The sequence below is a fragment of the Neovison vison genome, chromosome 1, assembly GCF_020171115.1.
Source record: "Neovison vison isolate M4711 chromosome 1, ASM_NN_V1, whole genome shotgun sequence".
NCBI lineage: Eukaryota > Metazoa > Chordata > Mammalia > Carnivora > Mustelidae > Neogale > Neogale vison.
In genome coordinates, this window is record NC_058091.1 from 55,642,875 (window position 1) to 55,665,491 (window position 22,617).

At 33.9% G+C, this 22,617-nt stretch overlaps 1 protein-coding gene across 3 annotated transcripts in view; it reads right to left on the reverse strand.

Moving 5' to 3' along the window:
- Nucleotides 1-22,617, reverse strand: part of STXBP5 (syntaxin binding protein 5) — a 177,052-nt gene that overhangs the window by 65,006 nt on the left and 89,429 nt on the right. For all 3 annotated transcript variants that reach the window (XM_044247120.1, XM_044247119.1, XM_044247118.1), the window contains exons 10-16: nucleotides 12,113-12,267; nucleotides 10,920-10,992; nucleotides 7,476-7,623; nucleotides 7,195-7,262; nucleotides 6,884-6,924; nucleotides 5,588-5,808; nucleotides 4,915-5,093 (exon numbers count right to left, since the gene is read on the reverse strand). In XM_044247120.1, coding sequence (XP_044103055.1) covers nucleotides 4,915-5,093; nucleotides 5,588-5,808; nucleotides 6,884-6,924; nucleotides 7,195-7,262; nucleotides 7,476-7,623; nucleotides 10,920-10,992; nucleotides 12,113-12,267 — 885 coding nt within the window. The remainder of the gene's footprint in view (nucleotides 1-4,914; nucleotides 5,094-5,587; nucleotides 5,809-6,883; nucleotides 6,925-7,194; nucleotides 7,263-7,475; nucleotides 7,624-10,919; nucleotides 10,993-12,112; nucleotides 12,268-22,617) is intronic.

Sequence of the window (22,617 nt, forward strand, 5' to 3'; positions counted from 1 at the left end):
TTGCAGTTACTTTTAACACTCTAGTGCAAAAGAGGTTCTCAATATTTGAAAGAATGAATGAGCTGAAAGCTCATTTTGAGGAGCCCCCATACTGTTTTCCAAAGTGGCTGCACCAACCGGCTTTCCCACCAACAGTGTAAGAGGGTTCCCCTTTCTTCACATCCTCACCAACATTTGTTGTTTCCTGCCTTGTTAATTTTTGCCATTCTAACTGGTGTAAGGTGGTATCTCAATGTGGTTTTGGTTTGAATTTCCCTGATAGCTAAAGATGCTAAACATTTTTTCATGTGTCTGTTAGCCATTTGTATGTCTTCTTTGCAGAACTGTCTGTTCATGTATTCTGCCCATTTTTTGACTTGATTATTTGTTTCTTGGGTATTGAGTTTGAGAAGTTTTTTATAGATTTGGATACCAGCCTTTATCTGTAGTGTCATTTGCAAGTATCTTCTCCCATTCCATGGGTTGCCTCTTAGTTTTGTTGACTGTTTCTTTTGCTGTGGAGAAGTTTTTTATCTTGATGAAGTCACCCAAGTTAATTTTTGCTTTTGTTTCCTTTGCCTTTGGAGACATGTCTTGAAACAAGTTGCTGTGGTTGATGCCGAAGAGGTTACTGCCTATGTTCTCCCCTAGGATTTTGAGGGATTACTATCTTGAATACAAGACTTTCTAAGGAATACAGCCACCTATCTTTTAAAAAATGAGCTATTTATTTATTTATTTATTTATTTATTTGACACACAGAGAGAAAGAGCGTGTGTGTGCATGAAAGAGCACACAGGCAGAGGGAGAGGCAGAGAGAGAGAGAGAAGCAGGCTCCCCACTGAGCAGTGAGTCTGACCCAAGCCAAAGGCAGGTGCTTAACCAACTGAGCCACCCAAGCACCCCAGAATAGAGCCAGTTAGATACAACACCTATAATACTTGCATCAGGAAACTTCAAGTGGATTTGGAAGATAAAATTTTCCTTTTTTAAATTTATTAATTAAATCAATTAAAATTAAAATGAGTAGTATATTTCTGAGTTTGACTACTTTCAACTATTAAAAAAATCTACTTTGACTTTAAGGTGAGAACATTTTTGATTACTTAGATTCTTTCCCTTATAATTGCTCTTGTAAAACTTACACAAGTAATTCAGTAATTCTTGAGGCTTACTTCATAATTCTTGAGGCTTTGCCCTGGAGTGACAGTGTAATGACAGAAGGACAGCAGGAAAACTACTCAATGTTAAATCTCCTGACACCAAATTCAGAGGTAAGGATGCTTTTGAGTCATTTAGTTGGTACTTCTGGTGAAGAAGACCATGACACCTGACCAAATATGTGGTTGTCTAAATTTTAGGGTAAACATGAATCACTAACAGTATTCCAAATATGAACTGAGTTAGTCACTTCATGCAAAGTCAGTAAGGCAGTACACTCAGAACTGTATGTTGGCCGAGGAGAAGTTCCGGTTTTTCTCAGGGAAATATACTAATCAGTGGCAGCTGTCCATCTCGAGATAGACTGAGAGTTCTTCTGAATAGAAGAGTCTGTGTGTGTTATTTTCTTTTTGGATGAATTAGGGTAAGGTTTAGAGAAGTGTCTATCTTTTTTCGGCATTTTTTTTTAAGACTTTATTTATTTATTTGACAGACAGAGATCACAAGTACGCAGAGAGGCAGTCAGAGAGAGGAGGAAGCAGGCTCCCTGCAGAGCAGAGAGCCCGACGTGGGGCTCGATCCCAGGACCCTGGGATCATGACCTGAGCTGAAGGCAGAGGCTTTAATCCACTGAGCCACCCAGGCACCCCTTCTTTCGGCATATTTAACATGCATATTAGAGCAGGAACAAGCATTAAAGAAAATTTGAAGTGTGTAATATGGACACATTTAAAACTTCAGTGATAAAGATACACAGAACTCATGGGGGATGCCTGGGTAGCTCAGTCACTTAAGTGTCTGCCTTTAGCTCAGGTCATAATCAGGGTCCTGGGATCAAGTCCAGAATCCAGCTCCCTGCTTAGTGGGGAGTCTGCTTCTCACTTTCCCCTCTACCACCTTGCTTGTGCACTCTCCTTCTTTTTATCAAATAAATAAATAAATAAAATTAATTAAGAAAGAACTCATGGAGTTCTTAAAAGCAAGTTTTTTTATGTTCTTAAAGCAAACAATTCTTAAGCAAAAACAAGTCAGTCAAGCCTGCTACAAAATTCCCAATTGGTAAAAAATTAAAAATTGGATCAAGAAATGACAGGATAGGTTAAAAATGCAAAATGGGGGATGGGTTGGTATAATGTTTTATGTGTACAATGTTTACATGTGTATTATTTTAATGTTTTAGTAAATGTAAATTAAGGTTTTATTTTTTAAAGACAAGGAGCTGAATATTAATAAAAAGCTCCATAATTTAAAACAAACAAACAAAAAACTCCATAATCTATACAAATGCATTTTAAATGTACATTTGGAGGCTTAGCAGTTTCAAAATGTTTCTGTTTAAACAAATAAACTGCAAAAGCTCAATTAAAATACTTAAAAATATAAAACTTCACTGGTAAAAGGAATAAATCAAATAGCTACTTTTAAAATGTTTCTTCAAAGGAATAACTACATATAAAAGCATTCTGTATAGGAGCGCCTGGGTGGCTCAGTGGGTTAAGCCTCTGCCTTCAGCTCAGGTCATGATCTCAGGGTCCTGGGATCGAGCCCCACATCAGGCTCTTGGAAGCCTGCTTCCTCCTCTCTCTGCCTGGCTCTCTGCCTACTTGTGATCTCTGTCTGTCAAATAAATAAATAAAATCTTTAAAAAAAAAAAAGAAAAGAAAAGAAATAAAAAAGCATTCTGTATAGAAAACAAACTCAGTACTAGTCACTTTAATATTAATTTGGTTATATTTCTGACATTTAAAAATTGGCTTTTCAGACTGTGGACTAAAACAATGTGAAGTTAATAAATAACTGTATTTACCAAAAAACTAGTAAGAAGGAAAACAATGAGGTATAACTCAAATTGCCTGTGATTAAAAAGTCAATGGTGAATATGTCCATTTTAGACAAAAATCTCAAAACCCTGCTACCAAAAATATGTCACCAAAATGAACGTCAAAGACAAACTGTACTTTATAGGCTAATAAGATGTAAATTTAACAAAAGGTTGGAGAAAAATAAACATTAAAATCAGAAGAGCATTAATGGAAATTCTACAAATTTAAGTTTAAAGCAAGGTAGTACTAAATAAGTAACAAAAGGGGAGAAAGTGGAATTCTGTATTTCCAAGTTTCATTCTAGCTAAACATGTGCCAGAACTGTTACAGAGGGGTGTGCATGTATGTACATGAGAGGGACAAAATGAAACTTTGAGACCTTTCTGAGGGATGTAGTTGCTTAACCTCAGTGCTTACATTTTTTAGATCAGATCAGAGTTTCTCATTGTTGGCCCCAGTGGCATTCTGACCTAGGAAGTTCTTTGTTGTAGGGCAGTGCTGTGTGTACTTGAGCATCATCTCTGGCCCCTCTGTATGAGATACCAGTAGCACCCTATTCCTACTGTTGGGACAACTAATAATGTCTCCAGATATTGGCAAATAAATGCAGAGAAGCAAAATCATCCCTGCTTGAGAAACACTAACACAGAACATACAATCTCGAATTTATATAAACATATAAAGGCTTATTTTTTTAAAAGTCTATACTTTTTGTGGTGCCTAGGTGGTTCAGTCTTTAAGCTGCTGCTTTCAGCTAAGTTCCTGATCCTGGGGTCCTGGGATCAAGCCCTGCATCAGGCTCCCCACTCAGGAGGGGCCTGTTTCTCCCTCTTCCACTGTCTCTCCCCTCCCGGGACTTGTGCCCCCCCTACACTCTAATAAATAAATAAAAATCTTCAAGAAAAAAAAGGCTATACTTTTAAACAATTTTGATATTTAAAAATCTGCCATGTCTTTGGGGTGATTGCAATGCAATTTTAGTAACACAGACATTCTCCATAGCAATCCTTTTTGACTATTCACCAAGAAAAGTGACTCTAGCAGATCTAAAACAAAATCAGGGCAAAGCCCGGTTCTTTTAACAAATGCAAATTCTCTCTCACCAGGCCTCCCTAGCTTGAATTTACTAACCTGGCTTTTGCTTTTCAATTTTTGTACTGAATTGCTTTGACACTTTCCATATCCACTTTTTAGTCACTACCCTAATTGACTTCCCTGTAAATGTAGTTAATCATAGTCTTCATAAAATTTTTCAGTGATCTTAGCTCTTTCCTCACTGTTTTATTTCTCTGCCATATTTAAGGCTCATACCCTTTAGAAAATCTAACAACTCAATAATATAAATTAGAAAAAAAGGAAAAGAAAGTTGTATCCGATTTATTTTTGTATAAAAAGCAAACTGTACTCAAATTTGGAATGCTACAGTAAAGGCATTTAAATAATGATACTGCTGTGGTAGAGCAGATTCAGAAGGAAGAGAAAGATGGCCAACAGACACATGAAAAAGTGCTCCATATCACTCGGCATCAGGGAAATACAAATCAGAAGGAAGAGAAAATGATTACAAAATGACTGAATCTCTAGAGACCAAAAAACCAGAATTTTCAAAGGGTAGAAAGCAGTCTACATGTACATTTGATCCATATGAATCCAGACTAGAAAATAGCCATGGATTTGGAAGATTGACCTATATATACAGAAAAGATCCATGCTATTCTACCAGTATGTTTAAAGATCAAATCTTAGCACTTTAAAGATAAAAATCTCAGAATTCAATCATATTCCTCTTGATGCCACAAAAAAATTAATTGGATTAACCATAGCAAAACACCAAAAGAAATGATCTTATGTCCTTTGTTTCTATCATAGGAAAATAGTATTGTAAGAAGCTTATAATTTATCTAAATTAAAAAATAATTTCCAAAAAAATCTGTATTTTTTAATAACTTACTTTAAACAAGGGACATTATCACGAAGCCCATCAGATGAACTGCTACTGGTAGAAGGATGAGACTGAGGAGGAATGGGCTGAGGAGTGGAACCCCCAACTGGTGTTGGCAAAGGCGGTGCCTGTTCTCCCTCTGGGGATTCCACATCATTTATCTCATATAACAATCGAACTTCAAGCATCTTGGTAAAAAAAAAAAAAAAAAAAAAAAAAAGTTAAAAAAAGACAGTTTGCCTACTTTGAATAATTATTAGAATATTTCATACAGTTTATACACATACCCATATATGCTTCTTCAGTGGGAACAAGATTTTTAAAGGTAAAAATGTAACAAGTTTTCTAAAGGTAAAGATTTAGCAAAGAAAAAACATGTTTCTGACTCAGCTTTTTAAAAATGATTTTAAAATTTACTGCATTCCTGTTAATACCAAATTAGAGTATGCTTATATTAACTTTCCTTAAATGAAACATATAGTATATATAAAGATTTAAATTTAAATGCTCACTAAAAAGATATGGGTAAACTATACTATTTTCCACAAAAGATAGATGGCAATGTAAACACTTAAGTATTCTTTAAAATTCTAGATAAAATTGATCCCAAATAATCTAAATAATTCAAAAAAATTTTTAAATATCAGACATCTGACACTGAAAATAATTAAGAGATTATTACTGGAATGACTTCTGTAATCACTTCTTGTTTGCTGAATCTATAAATAATAACATGAGCAGAAACTCCAGCTATGCACAGCATTCTACTTTCTGGACACCAGGAGATGATCTGAATGGCATACGGATCTTCATCTACAATGTCTGTGTTTGGCCTCTCATCTTTATTTCTTGACTTTTCAAATACTTTAGATGTCTTTAGTTTATATAATACTTGTAGAGTTACTAAAAGAAAACATAATATATGTTAGATACTTTAATACAAATAGGACAAATATAAAATAATACGTAATCAGACATACTATCTAAGGAAATAGCCTTTATTTATTTGAACCATATTTTTCTTTCCAGGTCTACATTTCTATTAGACGTTTAGATGAAGCAATTTCTGTACCTATTGACCAAAAAAGTGTATTCATTAAGAAAAAAAAGCATCATGATGATGAATTTAGGTAACCTGAATAAAATGACTGATGAAAAGATTTTGTTTAAAAAAAACAGTATAAATATAATGAAAATAAAGAATATATTTGCTTTCTAAAATGATTTCCTACTTATTTTCTCTATTAAAGGTACTATTTCACATTTCTTCATGATGAAACAGAAAATATCCCGAGTTAACTGGATTCTCATTGCTTACTATGTATGTTTTGCAAACACTGACAATTCAAAGCATTTTTTCCTTTTTTTTTGCTATTGTGTAACCACCATATATATATTTTGCAAAGACGGCACAAATCACTGTTAGCTTGGAATCAGGCATTAAAATTACTCTATAAATTTCTACTGATTTGAAATATATTCCCTCTCTCTCTCTTTTTTTTTTTTTTTTAAGATTTTATTTATTTATTTGACAGAAAGACACACAGCAAGAGAGGGAACACAAGCAGGGTGAATGGGAGAGGAGTAGCAGGCTTCCTGCCAAGCAGAGAGCCAGATGCAGGGCTCGAGCCCAGGACCCTAGGATCATGACCTGAGCACAAGGCAGATGCTTAACCACTGAGCTACAGGTACCCGTATATTCCCTCTCTTATTTTTGAGTTAAAAAGAGAAAGTCTGATGAAATTTTGAACAAAGGATTTGATTACTTCTGTTGAGAATCCTTCTTAATTTACTAGTGAATATCCATAAAAATATTTACCTCTATCAGAAATTCTAAACTCATATACTTGATAAATTACATATTAACTTTATAGCTTCTAAATTTTAAATTAAATGTTGGTTACAAAATTATTATAAAACAGATTGTATAGAAGCAGTGATTGCATAACATGTAACAAGTAATATTCTAAATACTTACTTGCAGAAGCATCCCAGAACTTAACTGACCCATCAGCATGCCTATGAAAAGCAAAGGAGTTAAAATTGTGAAGAAAAAAAGAAAAGAAAATGAGATGTTTTTCTTTCTTTGAAGTATACTGTTATTTGAAAAGATAGCAACCAAATGAAGAAAGGTAAAATTCAGGGTAAGTTGGCAGATTCTAAACAATAACATTTCTTAATACATTACAGCATAAAGGAAAGCAATACTTGCCCAATTAATTAAAGTCTATATAGTCTTAATTATATTTAGCTATTAATGATTTAGTGGCAAAACAGGATCTTACTTACCCTGTAATAATTATTTCTGGGTAACTTTGAACACCCAAGCCCCAATTACCTCCATTAATGGGCCATTCCTATAAAAAAAGATTATTGTATAAAGCAACTTCCAAGCATACCATACATCCCCATATATATTTCTATGACAACAGTAAACAACGTATTTTGCTTCCAAAAAGGACTTTCTATTTATTTTCTCTAAAAAAGGTATCAATGTTATCAAATACTCCAAGGTGATAAATATAAAATGCAGAAATGTAAGATTAAATACTAAAACTCATGTTCAATACCTTTTTGCTGTAACCTTGCCGCTTCTGTCTAGCTCCAACAGAATAAAGTGCAGGAATAAGGTCCACAGGACAATCAGCAAAGTATTCGCAACATGTAACAGGGGATTCATGTATAGTCAAAGGGTAGGGATTTTCAAATATAGGGTATCTTTAACAACAGGGAAAGAAAAATATTTATTAATTTAATGAAATTAATATAACAACAAAAACTTTAAAAAATATTTACAGCTTTGGAATGAAAACCATTTTTTAACTTTGATTTAAAGATAACATCCTCTGAAGGTCTACATAACAGATTATATGAACTTATAAGTTTTGGGATACAATGTTCTTTTCTGTATTTTTAGAAATTACATATATTTTACCATAGAGATTAATAGATTTACTTCATATTAAAAAAAAAAGGCATCTTTTATAATGCACGTTGCTCAGTTACAACAATGTACCATGTGGCACACAATGGACTGCGTGCTTCATATATACATATAACTTATTTACTTCCTGCACCAAACTTATGATGTGGACATTTTACTGAAGAACAAACACTTAAGAGTAATGTCCCAAAGGTATGCCATCTAGCAAGGAGAAGCAGAATTTAAACAGTGCTCCTAACCATTAAGGTGTAAGGCTCTCAATCAACAGATGCTTTACCTTTATATCAACAGAGCTAATACAAATTTTCAGTTCTTTTTTTCCCAATCAATAGAATACAATAATATTTAATCTAGAGATACTCTCTTATTTCAATGATAATCTAAATAAAATTCTACCTTAAAGGTTTTCTAGATATGAAGTTATTTCATTAAATAAAGCAAAAAAATGTTTTCCAAAATCTCAAAATTAAAGTAAAATCCTAACTAAATCCACAATGATATTTTTCTTCTGGTTTGAATTCCTTGAGAATGGCTACTTAAAAATATCACAAAAACCAGAATATGGCTATAAAGTCTAAAAAATACAGAGTGGCTCATCTGCAAAAAATAGATGCATTATCAGTCTACTACTGGTAATAATTTAAAAATTAAAGAATAATTTCAGAAAATTCCTTTCTAGATTTCAAAATGAACCGAACTGTCATTACCCATTCCTCAACCACACATAAAAACACAGGAAAAAACCTCAAACAAAAACATGAATTTAAAAATGGCAGGTAACTTTTTTCTCTTTAAAAACACATTTTATGGGGCGCCTGGGTGGCTCAGTGGGTTAAAGCCTCTGCCTTCGTCTCAGGTCATGATCCCAGGGTTCTGGGATCAAGCCCTGCATCGGGCTCTCTGCTCAGCGGGGAGCCTGCTTCCTCCTCTCTCTCTGCCTGCCTCTCTGTCTACTTGTGATCTCTGTCTGTCAAATAAATAAATAAAATCTTAAAAAAAAAAAACAAAAACAAAACACATTTTATAATACTTAAGCTCAATAACCTTACTATTATTATACATTTAACTGATCCATTTGCTATTTTTATTTAAAATGCCTAGCCACAGGTTATTTGCACAGTATTTTAATTTAAATATTTTTTGGTACAGATGACACATAAAAGTCTCACATACAATTTTAAAACTTAGCTAAGGGAAAAAAAATAAAATCTATTAAGAGGAAGTTATTCTAGGAGCACCTAAGTGGCACAGTCAGTTAAACATCCAACTCCTGGTTTTGGTTCAGGTCATGAGCTCAGGGTCATGGGATCCAGTCTTGCATTGGGCTCTGCCCTCAGCGTGCAGTGGGCTTAGGGCTGTCTCTCCCTTTCCCTCAGCACTCTCCCCGCCCTCTACCCTTGCACTTTCTCTCTCTAAAATAAATAAGTAAATCTTTTTTTAAAAAAGAATAAGTCATTCTAGGGCTTTCAATTTTTTTATTATCAATGTATTTTTTAGATGCTATTTGAGAGAGGGGGAGAAGCAGATTCCCTGCTAAGCAGGGAGTCCGATGTGGGGCTTGATCCCAGGACCCCAAGATCACGACCTTAGCTAAAGGCAGACACTTAGACTGAGCCACCTGGGTGTCCTTAGGATTACCATTTAGAAATAATATTTTTAAATTCCTCCATTATGGTGGAGATATAGATATACATACACACACACATCTATATATAGATGTGTGTGTATATATATATAATCTATAAATATTATCTAATTTTTAAAAAGGATAAAAATATCCAACTGATAATTACAGGTAGCACATAAGTTGATGTAATCTAGGAATGCCTTAAAATAAGGTAAATAATACTGTTCACTTATACTTCAGGATTTCCTAATCCTGGTACTATTCACATTTTGGATCAGAAAATTCTTTATTATGAGGGACTCTCCTGTGCACTGTGGATGTTTAGCAGCATCCCTGTCCTCTACCACTAGATGCCAGCAGCTTCTATAAAAGATGTTCACACAGACATTAAGTATCTGGGGGGAGAGGGGGAAAATAGTAAAATTGTCCCTAACTGAGAAACACTGAATATGAATGGGTAAAGTCAATTAAATATTTAATGATTATCTCCAGGAGATACAAATATTATTTATTTGCAATATACTTTAATTCAAAGATGTTATAAGTAAACATACTATCATCTATGTTAGAAAAAGCAGCATATGGCAAATACCACAAAAAGTTGCCAAGGAGCTATGGTGGCAATTTACAGATCAGAGATACGTGTGTGTGTGTGTGTATATATATATATATTTTTTTTTTAAGAGAGAGGGGGAAACATTTAAAGAGGAGATGAGGGGATGAGGGCTGACTTTGAAAGATTTATGGGGTTTTGACATCAGTGAAGCAAGTGAAGCTTGCAGCTCTTGTGAGCCATATAAGAAAAAGCACTGAAGTTTGATCATAGTTCAGTTTTTCTAGGGAATAAGGCACCTGTAGGAAGACAGTGAGAAATCAGGCTGGAAGGTATCCTAAGCTTCTACTCTGTAGAGTAGCAAGCCGAGGTGGTGCTCTCAGATCAAAAACAGCAGCAACCACAGTGGTTTAAAGAGGAGAATAACAGGGTGACAGTTGGCTCTCTTAGCCAAGTATGAGACTCTTAAAAGAGGACAGTGACAAGCTTGGTGCTATGTGTAAAATTACTCTGACAACGGGATTCGTGACAGTGCCAGAGAGTGCACTGGGGTGGGGAGAGCCCAGAGCTTATCTGGAGGTAAACTGTAATGGCATCAATTCTGGACTTATTTTGTCTGCCTGCATGGTGTCCAGGTATTAAGTTGAATCATATTAAATTTCAGAAATTCAACAAATTGTGGCTTAAAAAAATGGAAACTCTGTATAAGCAACATACTGGATCTGGTAAGTCTGGCAGGTAATTAGAAATGTGTGTCTGGATCTGTAAAAAGAGGTCAAGATTATGGATATAAATAGTGTTTTCAAACAAAAGAAATAGCCAACCCTATGCTAAAAAGATTCTCTTTCACCACATACTAAAATAAACTCTCACCAAATTTTATTTCTTACCCATTTTGTGCCAGGTCTATAAGTACTAAATCCTTTTCCAGAAGAACTACTACAGCATATGGTTCCTGAAAATCTAGAACAGAAAAACAATGTTTTAAATAGTTTTAAATATGCAAGAAGATAGGTAATTAGAACACAAACATTGCTTTTTTTTTATTATTTTGTTCCATTCTCTCAAGTATGTAACATTCTGATCTTGTACTAAATGTAATTTAAGACAATTTTGTCTTAAATGAGATAGATCTATACAATAACTCAGAAAAAAATTATCTCAGTTTTGTAAAGATGAATAAGGCAAAAAGTTCACAGTAACTTCTATGGTATTGCAAAATCCAAGGTGGGCCATGGGCAACAAACCCCAAATCTAAATCACAACTGTAAGAACAATTCTTACTATTGGATCTCATAGGAACTCAAGTACTACTATACTACTATAATTTCTTAGATATTTTATATGTACCTGTTTAACTATAAAATACATTACAGCTTTACATTTCAATTGGCTTCAAATGAAGTAAAACAGATCCAGATTTAAATTCCTCTTGAAAGAATATATGTTAGTTGTGATGGCTAATTTTATGTCAGCTTGTCTTTGCTTTGGTGTCCAGCCGTTCAGTGAAACACAAATCCAAATGTTGCTGTGAAGGTTTTCTTTAGATGTGATTAACATTTAAAACAGTAGACTCTGAATAAAGCAGATTATCAGATATGATGTGGGTGGGCTTCAATCAGCTAAAGGCCTGAAGAGCAAAGACAGGTTCTAAAAAAGAAGCAATTCTGCCTCAAGACAACTCTTCTCTGAATTTGATCTATTAGCCTCCACAACTGCATGAACCAGTTCCTTAAAATAAATTCATTCTCTTTCTCTCTCTCTCTTCTTCTCTCTATACCCTATTGGTTTTGTTTCTCTGGAGAACCCTGATTAATATACTAGTGTTCTATAGAATTCTAAAATGTTTCTTAATGTCCACAGTTCTGTTTGCCCTTAAGTGTCACTAAAGGCTACTATCTCATACTAACCAGATAAAGCTTATTAAGCAAAATTAACTTTTGAGATAGAACTTGCAAAGTTTTGAAGACAGCATCTCTCTCCCAGAAGAATTACAGCATACTAAGACAAGGAAACTACAGGTCTTTGTTCTGAATAGCAGATATCTATAGAGAATGAGTTTTAAAGATGCAAAGCTTATTACCATTTGGGTATGGTGTTTCACAGAGCGTTAGAAAATCAACAATTGAATAGTCCATTTCCAGCACAGCAGTACTCTTCCCATGCATAACTGTTAGGCAGGGTCTTCTTCCTACAGTATCATAGGACAAACCTCCTGATAAAATAATAAAAGGTTCCCTGAAAATAAAATACATAGGCAGGATTATAAATAGCATAGTGGAGACTATTTTCTTGCTGTATTGTAAACATTTTAATTAGTGAAATAATAAAGTATAACATCTTAATGCATGATTTAATTGAATACTTGTGGATTTTTTAAATGGCATTAGGTAAGACACATATATATTTTTTTTTTCATGAATTCATGAAAATTAACCTACAGTAAGAATGAACATCGACCACGTTTGACTCTCTCATACCTCACCTTGGTCCCTAGATTTTTTTCTTTAATCCTCTTTATACAACTGTCAAAAAATTATCTCTGTGTTTCTACTAGTCAAGACTCCTGAATATACAGCCTTTATTTCCAATCCTAATAACCAGGCTTTCTCAACAGATCTAAGAGAGCATTTATGGCCTGAGGCATCCACTGTATGTAACAAATTAACTTCTCATTGATGTAGCAGGAATGTACTAGCTATAAATCACTCTTGAGAAAACAGTTATTCAAAATCATTTTCTAGAGGACTTCTGGAATTTTGGCTGGTATGCTATCCAACCACACCTCCCATGTACATCCACTAGCTATCAGCTTGCCACTTCTGATTACTCTACAACTGTCTCCCTATTAGCCATTACTTAATGATTTATCCAGATTCACTTTTTAAAACTGTATCCTTAAGTATGCAAAATGAAAAATATCTTTTCATATGTTTTGGCCTGTATTTATCTTTGTCTTGATTATTCATGCTTTTTGTCCATGTTTTCATTAGATTAGTAATCCTTTTCTAATTGTTTGGTAAGAGTTCATTGATTCTAAGGAATTAGCTTTGATCTGCTATGTGTCTCATCATTTGTTGGGTGGGAAGCTGTTTATGGTACATCAAACAGATGATTTTAAAAGTTTGATATAAGATTTTCTTAAATCTCCTCATGATATTTTAGGTACTTTCTGAATACTTACTCTAAGTTCAGTAGATTCACCTACCCCCTCTTCACATCTGTTATAAGCAGTATGTAATAATATGGAATTGTTAAAAATGCTAGTTCTTATTCACTTATTATTTTTTTAAAAATGCTAGCTCTTATATTTAACTTGAAGCTTGTTTGTCTATTGTTATATGGCTGTGAATAATAAGCAAATTAGATTAAAGCAATATTTTGTTACTTAAAAATAAAGTGCTTGTTCTGGAACTAAGCTGCCTAAATTTAAATTAAATCTCAGCTCTGGTTTTCCTTTCTGTGTGATACTGCAAAGCTGCTTAACCTCTCTATGGAGGTTATATATATAGATATGGTATCTATATACCCTTGACAATTACTGAATTAATATACACAAAGCACTGGCATCAATGTGCGGCACATAGCATTATCTTTGGTAAGATTTACCTATTATTACTACTATCATCAAATTACCATTATTATCCATTATGAAAGTTCCCCTTCTTTTGGCATGTGGAAACATTAACATTTCTACATTGTTTATTTTTACCTAAAATAAACTCTAGAATAAATAAACTCCACTAAAATTTACTTAGAGTAGTAGGACAAATGTGTAATTTATAAGGAAATCAAATATTAAGTCAAATAACTCAATTGTTTTTTAATACTGAAACATTTTACCTATTTTAATATATATAATGGGGGTATGTGTATGTGTGTATAGTATTTTATTTAAAACTATACTTTCATATATCCTTGTTTTAGTTTTTTCATAGAATTTATCATTAAAACTTATTTTGTTCATTGTTTTTCTCATTAAATTCTAAGCTCCATGAGGGCAAGGAGATTTGTTCATTTTGTTCCTTGCTGTATCCAAAACTTGGTGAATTAGTAGAATGAATACATAAATGAATGGAATTAACAGAAATGTATGTTACACTAACCACTCTTTAGTTTACACTATCATTTAGATTTTTCACCACTAAAATGATTTTGTTAATATTATTTTTCCACCTGACAGTAATCAAGGTTAAAATTCCCAAACAGAACTATACCAATACATTGTTTCAATCACTTTGCATAGTATTATTATTATGACTATAGTTAGGAAAGCATACATAATTTTCTTTCCTTTTGCTCCACATATAATGAATAAATAGGATACACTTCCTCTCTTGCATACTTTGAAATTTTCCACACAATTGAATATAAAATACTAGAAAGAAGGATGAAGACTCTGACTTCATCTTTTACAGATTGGAGGCCCAGGTCATGTATTTTATAAGTAATGTTTCAAAAATAGTCTGATAAATGCTTTTACATATAGCTAACTTAAAAAAAAAAATAGCAGCATTGTTAATATAAAAACCAGGAACAGGGAGATGCTGAGCTACATAATAGAATAAAATTCCCATGCAAATATCAGGTAGGTTTGCCAGGTAAGTCACCAGTTTATTAGATAAATTGTTAATAATGGTATTTAATAACATCATGTCATTTAGGTAGGTTTATCCTCAAAAGGCAACTAAGTGTGTATTCAGTGGCCTTGTAAGTTGCCTACGCTTCTTTTCTAAACTTAGGAAAGAAAAAAATACATGATGAAAAAAATAGGGATAAAAATATAAGAATAAAAAAAATGAGTAAGAAGCAGTTTCAAAGAGATACCAAGTTAATATTCTTTTTCATAATAAAAGTTCCCCAAATCTAGCAATAAATGCGCGCGCGCGCGTGTGTGTGTGTATATATATATATATATGCATACATATATGTATACATTTAAATACATTTTTCCCCTTATATCTTATGTGTTGTTTTTTAAAAAAAATAATCTAAGTTTGCCAGGCAGGAATCACCTGACTTATGAACACCCAAGAGATTATATTTTTTCTTTATAAAGAACCAAACTTTGAAGGGTAAATATTAATGAGATGAATACTTTACAATAAGTAGTCATAAATTCAATGATAAGTATTTTAATACTAGATATTGAAAATTACATAAACTGTTTTGTTGGCATTTAGAATTATATAAAAAACTCTAGAAATCTAGATTATTTCTAGGTAGCATATGAATTATGGAGGTGGAGAATCTGTTTTTAAACACAATGTTAGTTTTTTTGATGTTACAGTAAGACCTGGAGAAAAGATAATTTTTATCCCGTAACTTAACATCAAATTTCAGTAGAATTTCTCTTAATGATACTGGATGCTCCTCAAAACTGTCATTTTGTGAAGATATCTGCATTAGAAGGGTGTCTGGATATTTTAATAATTTATTTAATCATTTAATCATTCACTCATTCATTCATTTATGAGACCAAGTGCCATGCATGTGCTCAGGCAGGGGTAGGCAGAGGGAGAGGAAAAGAGAATCTTAAGCAGGTTCCATGCTGGGCGTGGAGCCTGACATGGGGTTAGATCTCATCACCCTGAGATCATGACCTGAGTTGAAATGAAGAGTCAGAAGCTTAACTGGGACTGAGCCAACCAGATGCCCGTGGACCTTTCATAATCTGATTGAAATTTTTAAGAGGCTAGACACTTTTAGTTAATTCCTTTGTCTTCTAACCTCCCCAGACTGGCCTTAATATGTGGTCTGGCTCAAGTTGTGTTTCATATGAAGCACTCTTCAATTAAAGGAAGTACTTCTACCCAAAAAGCCATTTTTATAACCAATTTGCTCAGCTCAGTTCTACAACATTACCCATTCATTCAAATTTATTTTGAGCACCTATATTCCTGAGAATAAAACAGTGCACTCATGTCTAGTCTACATGAACAAGCACATTGGGACAAGTGTTACAAAGAGAATAAAACAATGTGGAACGGTAGGCTGACTGTGAGGGAGGACACAGAGCAGTTACTGTAAGAGTGATCAGAAAAGATCCCTGAAGTAATGACAGATGAGCTGGCCGGAATGAAGAGCCAGTCAAAGAGCTTGGGGTTGGGAGAAAAGGGTTGCACATTCTAGGCAGCAGGAATAATGACAAAGACCCCAAGTCAGGAATGAGTTTGGTACATCTGAGGAATTAAATGGCCAATGGGGCTACAACACAGTGAGTAAAGCAATATGTGGTAAGAGATGACACAACTCCAAATCTTGTAAAGTGCATCCTGTTCCCTGTATTAGGATCTTAAGAACCTGTCTCCTCCATATCAGCCCCAAGATAACTTTAGTTCTGGCCCTAATAAGCCGCAGCTGAAATTATTATAATAGCACACATTGTTTATTGCCTGAGATACACTTCCCCTCCTTTTCTGTTTGACTTTAGCATTCTAAAACTCAGTCCAATTACTATCTCCTCAGAAAAACCTTCCCTGATCCATCCACCCTGATTGTGCTTGGTTCCCTTTCTGTGTTCCTAGAATCCTATGCCTACTTCTTCTCAGCATTTACCACACTGACTTGTCACTATGTTTATCTAGTTTCCCTTTGTATTGTGAACTCCTTTAGGAAACAAAGAGTAAAATTACCTCTGCATCCCCAGGCCCTAGCTAGGGATCCCAAAAAGTGTTTAACAAATACATATTTAAATACCACTAAACCTATCACTCAGATGGTCACTAATACTAGGACTTACAATCAGAAATGCTGTAGGATTTGGTAATATTTGGCCAAATTTGGTAATAAACACTGCCTAAAGTAGTTTGAAATATAACTGTTGTGCTGTTCTGATACTCTTTCTGCATAATTAGTACTGCCACCTGTATTATTCACTACTTCTATGTATTTTTTTAAATTGGAATTTAAGCTCCAAATTCTCTCATATGTCCTTAATTTACATTACTAACCTTATTACATTCTCTAACTTTCATCAAATGCAGATGTGCCCTTCTATTTCAAAGGAAACACTTAACTATAAATTTGGTGAACAGAATTATACCTGGGCTCTTGAAAGCTAACAAATATCTTCTCTTTACTACTCTAACCTCAGTGCTCAACTTTATTTGGGGTTCGTGAGGAGCAGAGGAAGCATAAGAGAGGAAATCTTAAGTAGGCTCCAAGCCCAGTACCAACACGGGACTTGATCTCACAACACCTGAGATCATAACCTGAGCTGAAATCAAGAATCAGCTGCTTGATCAACTGAGCTGCCAAGGTGCCCCCCAGTGTTTAACTTTTTATTGAATGACTATATGACTTTTATGAGACCGTACATCAAATTTCTAAGATTCTCAGTTCAAATTCCAAGTCCAAATTATGATTATCTAATTTGAATAGTCTTAAGAAAAATCTACGCAACTATGATCTCATATTTGTTGTCAAATTGCTTACTTTTCACATAAAAGCTAAAGGCTAAGTTTTTTGAAGTATCAAATCAAAATGAAGTAATCAAAAACTAGGGTTTCAAAAAATGAATTTTTAAGGGCTGAGAAGCAAAAAAGAAAACCTAAAATATAGGAAGACGAATTAAAAGCTCTTTTTAAATCATGGAATGCTACAGTTTCAAACAATGCTTCTTAAACTGTCCGTGGTTAAGAACTATTTAAAAAAATCTAATTCATTGAAAATCTTTGTTTTGTAAGAAAAACAACTAAATGTGTCCACAGATGTTGTGGTAATATCAAATGGTATTCAAGTTTCCATACTCTTACTTTTGATTTCTGTATTTTGTCTCAGAGAGTTAGCTGACTGGAACCATTCATGCACCATACCTGGAGTAGCACTAGTCTAGAAAACAAAAAGTTAAGCCTTCTAAGGATACTCCTTTGACTTACCCTATCATGACCAGGAAGGAATGTGAGGATGTCACTGAAGACCTCACTGCAAGGTGCCAAACTCCCTCACACCCTGAAGTTAATTCAGAAGCCATGGAATTCTTTAAAGCAACTATTTGATAAGAGAACTACTGCTTAGTTATGACAAGTTTTCACCAGGGACCTTTTTGAGTAAACATGAAAATAACAAGGTAGCATAAGAATAAACCATTATGATAAGGAACTGAATGCAGAGAAGCACAATGGGTCATAACCCAAGTTTTGGAAGAAGACATCTATGTTCAGATCCTAGCTTTATTACTTTGTACCTATGAGGATTGAACAACTTATTTTAATTATCTGAGCCTCAGTTTTCTCTTCTGATATACCTCATAGAGTTATTATAAAATCACATTGCATATACATGGCTTATTACAGTGCCCAGTACAAAATGCACTCTCAGGAAGTGACAATTACTTTACTGGCACCATAATGATAATATTCCAGTGTCCTTCTAGTTCAGATCTGTTCCTCTAACAATTTTAAGAGGACTCTCTGAGAACCAGAGTAGCCACCTCGAAGCTATGTTTCACTAGTGACTAACCCTAATACTCTCCTTTGCTAATATAGATAAAAAGATAGAAGTTTGGGGGGAAAAATAAAGGAACATGATTTAGACAAGTTTTTTGTCTAAATGAGCAATTTAACAATGGTATACATTTAGTAGATTTGTATATTGCAGTATTTGCATAAAATTAAGATTTTAATATTGTTATGTTTATTTTATTGATATAATTTTCATGAAAAGTTATAGTAATCAGACTTAATACATATCCTTTTAGTTATCAAAAATGTGGAATCTCCAAACACCTCCATAAATTGCCATGAAGTATACAAGAGTGATACTGAGAATGTGGTCTGTGAACCCCTAAGGGTTTCCAGGATCCTTTTCAAAAGGTCGAGGGTAAAACTACTTCAATATGGTATTAAGACACTACTGGCCTTTTCACTGTGTGATATTTGCACTGATGGCACAAAAGTAATAGTAGGTGGATTCAACTCCTGGTATCTCAGCATGAACCAAAGCAATGGCACCAACCTAGTCTACTCATTTTATTCCTCATTGCTTTACCTTAAAAGGATTTTTCCCCTTCCACTTCGAAAGGTCTTTGGTGAAGTAGTAAAATGACTAATTTTAAATACTGACCCTTAATATGTCTTTCTAATGTTGTGTTAGGGAAATAAAAATATACACAAAGCACTTCTGTATACTGATTTGGACAGTTATTTCCAGAAAAGCACTTGTACAGTTGTCAGAGTTGTAAGCTAAACTATCTATTATTTTTGCTTACAGGATGACTAACAAACTATAATTTAGGTTTGGGTAATTGACAGTCATCTTCCCAAAAATGAATGAAGTGAATCTTATATTAGGAAAAGCAACTGACATTATTTGTTTACGATGATAAAGTCTGGGCTTTCAAGTAAAAATCAAGAGTTTGGGAACTTCTATCTGCCATGAATTTCACAGTTTCCCAATACTTCAATATTTTCCTCAGGTGATCAGTGGTGATTTCAGCAATTTAAAGATATATAATGAAATGCCTCAATACTAGAAGATATGAAAGAGTCGAACAGCATTTTCCTATTTATCAGTGCCATGATGTTACAGAAGCATGCAAGAGTCAAAGAGTCACTGCAAGTGCTGAAAGACCAAAGAATTCTCATGGGAGAGAGTAAAAAAAATTACCAATAAGCAATTCAGATCTCCCACTACAACCAATGTTTAAGAATCTACTACTTGTCAAGTTTGGGTGTAGTGGCAAAGAATATTTACCATTATTTTAAAAGTCAAATACATACCTGTGTAAACCTGAATTTTCTTTGTATGCCTCAATTAGAAGAACATTACAAAAGACCGACTGTAGAAGCAGATCTGAGATTTTAGCTGTAATCTATTACACTACAGTTGAAAGAAATTTCCAAAAAAACAATTCTAGTACATTTTTAGAAGGAGTTATTTTAAAATGTTTTACTTATCTTAACATGCTAGGGGTTATTTTTTTTCTTATAAAGATGTTTTTAGTTAGATTTTTTTTAAATTTTTTTAAAGATTTTATTTAGTTATTTGACAGAGGGAGATCACAAGTATGCAGAGAGGCAGGCAGAGAGAGAGGAGGAAACAGGCTCCCTGCTGAGCAGAGAGCCCGATGCGGGACTCGATCCCAGGACCCTGAGATCATGACCTGAGCCGAAGGCAGAGGCTTTAGCCCACTGAGCCATGCAGGCGTCCAGGGGTTATTATTTTTAAATGAATTAATAAGTATTTTTTTAATTCTAAACTTTATTTCTAGTAGGGTAAATATCAATAGTTAAAACCCACATAAAGTAGAAGATGTTTGGGGTTCTCAATAACTAAGTGTAAAGCGTCCTGAGACCAGTTTAGGGACTGATAGTATACACATAAAAATTAAGCCCACACAAAAGAAAATTGGCAATAATGACAGGCTTTCATTTAATACAAGTTAAAACAATTGATTGTAATTATTAAGAGATTATATAATAATATAAAAGGGTGTTATAATAAAGGTAATAATAAGTAAGCTTAAGTTTATTAACAGAGACTCTCTATTAGTACCATACAAAGAAATAAAATGGCATTCTTCTCTAAATTATGGTCTTTGGACCATTAATACAATGATGAAGATTCACTGAAGCCTTTATGATTTCTCATTACCAGTCAAACTATAAGAACTTAGGGGTTACATAGCAATAACGTGCTAAATAATATGTCCTCTAACATGTGAAATTCATGTAAATGAGTGGCTGGCAAGACTCAACTTGGAGATAAGACAGAAAAAGACTCCATGAATTCTACAGTCCTCACTTAAGAAAAAAAAATTCTTAGAACATCTTCCTAAACTTGAAGGCAGAAGCTTAAGTGCCCCTATAAACTGAACATTTCATGAATCTTAAATTTAGAAGTATTGTAATATTCTCTTGTAACCAGCAAAGGCTGACAGTCATAACAAAAGCTATTATAATGAAGTTGTCATGTCTATGGCAACACAGCTCTTCTCTACTTGTGCTTTCCAGGGCAAAGCATCCATTCTGGTGCTGACATTAAACTGGAAAGCAAAATAAACTTAAGCTATCAACATGATAAGTCAATGAGATAAAGGTACAGAATTTGGTAAACCTAACCTAACCATAAAAATTCCAGAAAAATTATCCTTTGGGGTTTCGATGTATTATAGTTTCATGATCCAGTATGGTTAGGATGCATGAAATTTATATGGCCCTACAGCAAACTGTATTAGTCCATTACTTTTTTTTTCTAGTATCAATTCAAATGAAAGAATTTTTGTAACAATCAGGCATTTTTTCAAAAAGAAATCTAAAACCTTCAATTAAGTCTTTGTCATGCAGAATATTTGTGATTACATGAACTATACATGAAGTTCAAAGTGTTACAAGTATGATTTCAAAGCTTATCTCTCAAAGAACACTGCACAGTTTTCAAAATCAGGGGCACCTGGGTGGCTCAGTGGGTTAAAGCCTCTGGCTTCGGCTCAGGTCATGGTATCAGGGTCCTGGGATCAAGCCCTGCATCAGGGTCTCTGGTCATCGGGAGCCTGCCTCCCCCTGCCTCTTTGCCTACTTGTGATCTATGCCTGTCAAATAAATAAATAAAATCTTTTTTTAAAAAATCCTTTACTGCAGACAAGGTCTTACATGGATTTGATCCCTGTCCCCTTGAACAACATAACCTAAAGCATATAAGCTGATATCAATATATATTATAAGCAGCCCAGGACTAGAACAATTAGTGAACCATCACGAAGATATTCAGTCCATGCACAGATCATAAGTAGATGCATTATAGAGATGGAAAAAAAAAAAGCAGATTAGGATGAATAATGATGGAAACCTACCCTTAAATTAGTTTGAACAAGCCATAAAGCTTTATGGATGCAACAGAGAACCAATTTAGATGATGAAGAAGAGATGGCTCTAAAAGAAGAAACTACAGGAAAGCTAAAAATGAACTTCAGCAGTAGAAAAAAGGGTAAGAAAGTGTAAAAAAACAAAGTGTAAGAAAGGACTATCTGAATATCCTTAACAAGTAAGAGATGATTTTGGAAACAATTAGATTTGAAATGAAGCTGTGCCTTCTTATAAATAATACACATCAAAAACTACTAGACTAAAAAAAATAAGTATAAGATTTTAAAAATTCTATTTTAGGATTTCAGAAATGGAAGATGTGTTACCAAAGGAGTATCAGCCATTAATATGCCAACTTTGTTAAATTCATCTATTTCTAGATAGAGGAGCATGGATAAACATATAAATAACTTTGGTCCCTGCCAAAACATAATATCTGAGCTGGATGACTGCTTGCCAAAAATTAAGTTGTAAAATTTTTATGAAACACCACTTAATATGCAGATGGAAGCAAATTTAACTTCAGATCCCTATTATCAGAGCAGGTTGCCTTTTCTATTATAACAGTAGTCATTTAGGAGTTCACACTGTGGTGACAAAATATAAGATGATTCCAAAGCATAAATGCTTACTTTTAAGGTAAGGAAATTACTAAAACAAAAACATCTCCCATTGATGAGACTGATGAAAATGTTACAGTTTATACTAAGTCTTTGAAGTGCACACAGATACTTTCAAGAAGCAATGTGGAAACCTGTCAAGATTCATAAAAATCTTTTAT